At 37.1% G+C, this 8,066-nt stretch overlaps 1 protein-coding gene across 1 annotated transcript; it reads left to right on the top strand.

The window, feature by feature from the left end:
- Window positions 1-208: 208 nt before the first annotated feature.
- LOC128858294 (uncharacterized) lies at window positions 209-831 on the top strand. Its single transcript, XM_054094449.1, has 2 exons — window positions 209-477; window positions 535-831. Exons 1-2 carry the CDS (start codon window positions 369-371, stop codon window positions 759-761), a joined length of 336 nt encoding a protein of 111 aa, XP_053950424.1. The 5' UTR covers window positions 209-368; the 3' UTR covers window positions 762-831.
- Window positions 832-8,066: the final 7,235 nt, after the last annotated feature.

The following is an 8,066-nucleotide window of genomic DNA, read 5'->3' as shown; positions in this document are numbered from 1 at the left end:
AAACATTCATCTCGCTTATTTTCCTCCCAACATGACTTCGTTACTGCAACCAATGGACCAAGGCATTCTCTACAATATGAAACAACATTACAGAAAACGAATTTTAACGAATATATTGACTCAAGTGGATGAGGGAAATTCTGTTATGGCCATAGACTTGCTGCAAGCAGTTCGAAATCTTAGCAATGTATGGAATATCTATGTTAAACCAGAAACAATTGCCAACTGTTTTAAAAAGGCTGGATTTTCAAAAGATGCTATGCAGATTCCATTTGAGCATTGGGCTGAAGAGGACCTTCTTTCAATATCAGATTTGGCTGCTTTACAGTCTTCATTTAAAAAAGTAGCAAATATCGAAGCATCGTTTGATGACTACATACGTAAATGTTGATAATGGTGTGCAGACTTCGGACAACCCATCCGAAGAAGATATTCTCAACAGCATTTTTGAAAGTCGCGGAGTTCCAGCTGAACCTGGTAAGCATTTATCTTTTTATAGTCAAACAAAAATTTAATATGTAAATATTATTTCAGATAACGATGAACACGATTTGACCGTTGAAAAATTGGCAGAAACTGAGGAGGCATTACCTACGTTGATACAAGCTGCTTCATCCATTAGCGTAATTAGAACCTTTGTGGAAATGAGGAGTGACGTGCCGATTAATGTTTTCAACTCTCTACATGATTTGGAAGCTTTTATTGAAAATGAAAAATGGAAGGCTGTAATTCAAACCAAACTCACTGATTATTTTAAATAAAATTACATAAAAAATCAATGTTTCTTTATAATGAAGTTTCTATATAGTGAAGTGATTTTCAGGTCCCGTGCGAATTCACTATATGGAAGTTCGACTGTATATATTAAACTGTCAAATTTAATTTCGTGCTTCAAGCGCATTTTTCAAAACTACTATAAACATAAACAAACTTCGCCTCATTTGTACATAGAAAATACAAACAAAAAAATTTGGAAAATACGTGACAAAAAAGAACTCGGACATTTCATAAAGTAGAGTTAGGCACATAATATTTTAGAAAAAACAGTATCACTACATATATTATTATAAAACAAAGTCGCTTTTTCTGTCCCTATGTCCCCTTATTCGCTTAAATCTTTAAAACTACGCAACGGATTTTGATGCGTTTTTTTAAAGATAGATTGATTGAAGAGGAAGGTTTATATCTATATAATGTGAAGAAATATATAAAGGGGGCGTGGCAATCGGTCAAAATGTGGCAAAAAAACATAATTTTTTATTTTTTTGTTTTCACGGCCATAAATCATAAACGAATCAACCAATTAAAATGAAACTTTCTTGAAGTTTAACTTTGAAATATTTACTTTCGTTCTGCATCAAAAAAAAAAAATTGATTTATTTGTTATTTAACCAAAATTGTTTAAACAAAAGCAGCTCTTTTTCCAAAAAAAGCTGTTTGTGTGTGTGTTCGCTGTCAACCGAATGAAGCAATAGGCGTTAAGCGATAATCTCACCACACCTCATTGATGTTGAATTACATCGTATGGTGACGTATGTATGCATGTATTTACGAATCGCTCGCATTATTTCATTTCGGACGTATGTACATATGTATCTATGTATGTACTGAATTCCATGTTATTATATGTACATACAATTTTACAGCGAAATAAAACGCTATTTTCACGTTCTATATTAGTAAATCGCACATAATTAAAATACAGTTTTTGAATAGTTTTTATTGATTCGGAGCGCGTTTAGTTTGCTATCGATTCCATACAATAACATTTTTTGTCATTTACTTTTTACGACAACTAATAGCTTATTTTCGAAGCGATTTCAACAAATGGGTACAACATTAATCCTTATCCAATTAAATACCTTAAATACATTGTTGTTTTCATATAGATCTATGTATATGGCTCTTTACAGCATATAATTAAAAACAATATTTTTCAAGATATTTCATCAGTAATTAGTAATTGAGATCTACCGGAAAAATTGCGTTAGCTGTTGCGTCATCCGGCATTGCCGCTACTCTTTTGGAAAGAGGCCGAACCACACACTCTACAATGAAGCACTCGCTGAAAATCGCCACCGATGATGATAACAGCGTCTGTAGTGTTTCTAGACAGAGCAATACAGGAAAATTGATGCGTGACTGCTCATTAATAGTCTGGGACGAAGTTACCATGTCAAACAAGACGTCCGTGGAAGCACTGGATAGGACAATGCGCGATTTGCGCAACAAAAATGCACCTATGAGTGGATGTACAATTCTGTTCTCAGGAGATTTCCGTCAAATACTACCAGTTGTGACTCAAGGAACACGTGCTGACGAAATAAATGCTTCGCTAAAAAGATCCCACCTTTGGTTGCATGCCAATAAATTAGAGCTTAAAACTAATATGAGGATTTCGTCATCTTCACGTGAGAACAGGCTATTTCCAGAGATGCTGCTAAAAGTTGGCAATGGAGAATTAACACAAAGTGAGGGAAGGATTAACCTAGAAAACCTTTGTGTTTTGATAGACAACATCAAAGAGTTAGTCAACAATGTCTATCCTGACATTGATAACATAAGTTGTAAGACAATATCTTGGTTTAAAGAAAGAGCTATGCTGTCACCAACTAACGAACAAGTAGATGAAGTAAATAACTTGATTATTTCAAAGATTGATGCGCCGACGAAAATATACTACTCGGTCGATACTGTTCTCGATTTGGAAGAAGCTGTTCAATTTCCTACAGAATTTCTAAATTCTTTGAACCCGTCTGGACTCCCTCCTCACAAAATGGAGCTGAAAATAGGTTGTCCTGTTATTTTATTAAGAAACCTAAGTCCACCTAAACTTTGCAATGGCACGCGTTTGATGGTAAAATCACTGAAAACTTTCATAATAGAGTGCACAATACTCACAGGATGTGGTACCGGAGAAGATGTATTGATTCCCCGAATCCCTCTGATACCATCGGATCTACCATTCCAATTTAAACGCTTACAATTTCCGGTAAAGACATCTTTTGCAATGACCATTAATAAATCTCAGGGTCAAACCTTCAACGTTGCAGGCTTAGATTTGAGTGTTGACTGTTTTTCACATGGCCAACTGTATGTCGCTCTTTCAAGAGTAACCTCTAGAGAAAACATGTTTGTATTGTCTAATGACAAGAAGGCTATGAACGTTGTATATAAAGACATTCTGTAATATAGTAATTGTTGTAAAAATAAAATAAATACATATGTAAAAATGCAACAAGTTAATATGTAAAAGTGTAGGGTATGAATTTAGATATTCCAAAGATAGCAGGAAATCTTCATGCTATAAAGAAAGGGGAATTGTTTTACTCCAAATTTAACGCGTGCGGGCCACGGACAATAATGAATAAGCCAAAACTACTGGATCGATTTTAATCATTTTTTCAGTGAGTGACATAGGGTATATATTTTATACCCGTGCGAAGCTGGGCGGGTTGCTAGTAATTAATAATTAGTCGGCAAGACTTTATTTTTTTCACAGCATTCAGTCTTCTTGGCATGGATTCGACCAGCTCCTAGCATGTTAAAGGATATATTTTCCCCTCCTCTTCTTTAATAGCATCTTCTAGGTCTTTCTTTAATAACAAGCTTTCTCAGTTTTTTTTTCCAAATGAGAACACAGATGTTCACTACCATTGATGTCTGGAGATTGTGGAAGTGTTTCAAGTACTTGAGGGCAGTTGTACATAAGCCATAGACGGACATCAGGTGGCTTATGCTTGGGATGGATGGATGGTTGTCATGATATTTCGAGAAATTGTCCTTAATTCCCAACTTCTCAGCCCTTTGGATCACATTTTCTTCCATAATTGTTTGGTATTGTTTGTGGTCCATACTGCCGTTAATGACACACAAATTTCCAGTACCAGCAGCGGACATACAACCCCATACCATTACCGACCCACCCCTTGTTTAATTGTCGAACTCAAGCTTTTTTCCAGCATCTCTTCATTAGGTCTTCTCCACACATATAATTGTCCATCTGTCCTAAATATTTAACTTGCTTTAATCTATAAATAAAATGTGCTTACAGATCTCGAAATCCTTATTGTCATGACGCTTTGCGAATTTTATTCTCTTGCGTCGGTTAATCTCGTTGATGAAAGGTTTTCTTTTTGGTGCAACTCTTCCATTATAATTTTGCTTTCGCAACACTATACGTATACTCGCAGTTAATATTAAGGTGTTGGGCGACTTCTGTTGCGAGCATAGGAGAGCTCAAATTTGGATTTTTCTTAATTTGTTGCACTATCCACCGTTCATCTGCATCCGAAAACAGTTTTGGTCGTCTCAATTTCTTTTTATTTTCCACGGATTTTGTGTCTTTGGAATGTTTTGACACGTCGTATACACTCGAACGGTGTCTATCCACTATTTCTGCGATTTCTCGAACGGTTTTTGGGCTCTTCGTGATGACTAATAATTAAATTTATGACTTCAATTGAGCTTTATCCACGCTGTTTACCCTTGTATGTAATTTGGACTTTTATTCAAAAAAACACGGCTGAAATTTTATTTTAATATTAAACCGAGAGCAAATTAGTTGTGGGATTCCCCGTTTTAAAGTGCCAAACAATCACAATAATGCCAGATGTCCGACTTCTTTTTTGACACCAATTTCGCGAATGCTGCATGATAAACTTTTTATAACAATGAGGTAAAGGATTTGGAAATTATTATTACTACTTTTAAAGTCCTATTTGAATCCCCGATATAAAAATAAAAATATTTAACTTGCATTTGTTACAAAGCTACATGCTATGTATGTTCGAGTTCTTTATTGAGCCACTGTATAGTTGGCTCTTCCACTCTTTTATATGGTGCAGGCCGAGCTCCTCGTCCAATTTATTGGGTGCGTTTTGATGTTTCTACAAATGGAGGCACCTACAGCTTTATTCCGTCCGAACGGCAGATGGTTTCCTATCTTTTGGTGTTTTATGTGTGGAGACTCAAACCTGTGCACTTCTGAATGGTAGTCACGGCTCAACCCATTCGGCTACAGCGGCCGCCCATATTCCATTAAGATGGTTTATTTTATATTTTGAACAAAAGTAGTGTTTTCTAATAATCATTTCTTTTCTCGTAATAATGTTGCACTTATTCTGCTCTGCGCCATGGCTGTACAATTTTCATGTTCTTTTCTTAGCATATTCATAGGGTTGCGCATTTGTTTCTCAAACTCTTGCAATCTGATCAGGCAATTATGCATAATTTTTTACCCTCTACAGATGGTGAGGATGGGGGCGAGCGTTATCCAGTTGATTTTAATTTATTTTTTACACAAGCTCTTCAAAAAGTTCTGCGAAGTTTTTACTCAAAATGAAAGTAAATGGTCAAGTTCTAATATTAAGTGTACATAATATAATGACACATATCCATATAAACGCGCTTTCAGTCTTAGCGTTACTAGCTTCTCTCTCTCTCTCTCTTCTAATTGCTTTGCTCACAACAACTTCTAACTCATATTGATCCTTAATTGATCCTCCGTTTTCATAAATAACTTTAAAAGTACCTTTAGACATTGATGCCACTGAGTTTTGCAGATCTTTGCAAGCTTCCTTAATGACCGATTCGAGCTCTAATACGGGCTTATACAGGGGTCCTTACGCGGTATGTTGTGCTCTTCCAACCATGGCAGCGATTCTTTTGAAACGTTAATGACAGCGCTATCTTGTTGGAAAATGCGGTTAATCTATTTTATTATCCAAAAATGAGATGAAAGCATCGCTTAACAATTCCGTGTATATTTTAGAATGCACAAAGCAAATATTTGCTTTTCCTCTTGATCAAAATGCTTCACACCATAACGCTGCCCCCACCAAAGCTACCAAGCTTCAGTTTTTTGAGCGTAGTCTAAACGCAATCTGTATTGCGTAAAAAATGTGCAATGTGCCTGGTTGAAGACCCTCTCTCTCTCGACTCTTTTATTTGAGTCGAATTTAGAAAACTTTTTGTGTCCTCCGTTTTAATTTGGCTGCTCCACTTGATCCAGTTTATATTATCATATATAATTTTATAACTTTGTTTTGGAAATCGCAGTATGTAGGTGCATACTTTTGCAAATTATTTTACAGAAGGACAACTTTTTTCAAAGCATATATACAAAATTAATCTGGCATTAATTTTCTAAAAGAGGGAGGAAATTCAATTCTAAAAGGTTTTTCAATTGGCGCGGGTTGATTTTGGCGCCCTGTGGCAGCCATTTTGTTTTGGTGACATCTGTCAAATCTTTTATTTATTATTCAGTTGTTTATGCCAAATAATCATGGAAGTTACACGATTGAACAGCACGTTCGAATGATAAAACTTTATTATCAAAATGAGTGTTCATTAACGCAAACGTTGCACGCATTGCGCCCATTTTTCGGTAGACGTGGTGGCCCTTCAAAGTCGACTCTTCAACGTTTGGTGGCCAAATTTGAGACGACCGGGTCAGTAAACAATTAGCCAACACCCGTACGTTCAAGGAACGCAAGATCAGCCGAGAACATTGCCGCGGTCCGTGAAAGTGTACAGCAGAACCCGAGGCAGTCTATTCCTCGCCGTGCACAAGAACTTGGCCTTTCGCAGACTTCAACTTGGCGAATTTTGCGTCGAGATTTGGGCCTACGCCCGTACAAGGTCCAACTGACCCAGGAGCTCAAAGTTGATGACCATAGACAACGGCGTTTGTTCGCTGACTGGGCTTTGAATCGTTTGGAAGAGAACCCCAGTTTTGGGCGAAAAATCATCTTTAGTGACGAGGCGCATTTTTGGATGAATGGCTGTGTTAACAAACAAAATTGCCGTATATGGGATGACACCAATCCACACGAGGTTCACCAGGTGATAATGCATCCTCAAAAAGTTACCGTTTGGTGTGGATTTTGGGACGGCGGCGTCATTGGTCCGTACTTTTTAGAAAACGACGTTGGTGAGGCGGTCACCGTCAACAGCGAGTGCTACACAACGATGATAACCAATTTCTTATGGCCCATATTGAACCATATGGACCTAGACGACATGTGGTTCCAGCAGGACGGCGCTACGTGCCACATATCAAACGTCACGATTGACATTCTGCATGAACGATTTGAGGGTAAGGTTATCTCTCGCAGGGGTGATGTGCCACCAAGGTCATGCGGTTTGACCCCGCTAGACTTTTTCCTGTGGGGTTTCTTGAAGTCTCAGGTCTATGCAAATAAACCACAATCGACCGATGCTCTAAAAGTGAACATAACACAGGCCATCGCTCAAATTCAGGCGGATCTATGCGGAAGAGTCATTGAAAATTGGACCACTCGGATCCGTTCCACCGTAAGAAGCCGAGGCGGGAATTTGAATGATGCCATATTTCACACTTAATGGCATATATGCGTCTTTGAAATAAAAAAATAATTTTGTCAATAACTCACACACAGCTTGTTTCATTCCATTTCAACATCTACCCGCCTTATTGAAAAACCCTTTAATATAAATCCGTATATGTTACACTTTGTAGACCAAAGGCAATGCAATATTAATGATTGTAAACAAAGATTTGTTCTTTTCAGGATTCTGAAATAATTTTAGGTTCCATTCTGCTCCAATATTTTTTCGGTATATTGGTGATTTTCTTCTGTTTTTATTTGACGTACCGAAATAAAATGATGCATTGCATTATAAAATATTAGCTGTATTCGATTCACAAACATCGAGCGAGTATTGCATAACACAAAAAACTTCTTTTGAATCGAAGGTTGCGTATGTAATAGCATCGCTTTTTAAAATATCCCATCTAAAAGCATGCAAAATGTTGTGATCTTGTCGTAGGATGGTAAGAAAACAGACGTTTTGCTTCTCACCACATGTCGCTCAATGTAATTCCATTGATTTTCAAAACGTTGCGCCTAAGGTATGTCAAATTTAATTAAAAACTTTCCTACTTATACTTGGAAGCACTGGCCTAAGCATATCTCCTGTGAACCTCTCTAATTGGCTGTTGCTTTCACATACAAATTTATCGCTTGGGAGCAGAGGAATTCTATTCTCTGGCGAATCAAAAGCAGCAACTATTTATCGCTAAC

The sequence above is a fragment of the Anastrepha ludens genome, chromosome 2 (assembly GCF_028408465.1).
Source record: "Anastrepha ludens isolate Willacy chromosome 2, idAnaLude1.1, whole genome shotgun sequence".
Classification (NCBI taxonomy): Eukaryota; Metazoa; Arthropoda; class Insecta; order Diptera; family Tephritidae; genus Anastrepha; species Anastrepha ludens.
This window is presented reverse-complemented; position numbering and strand designations above follow the sequence as displayed.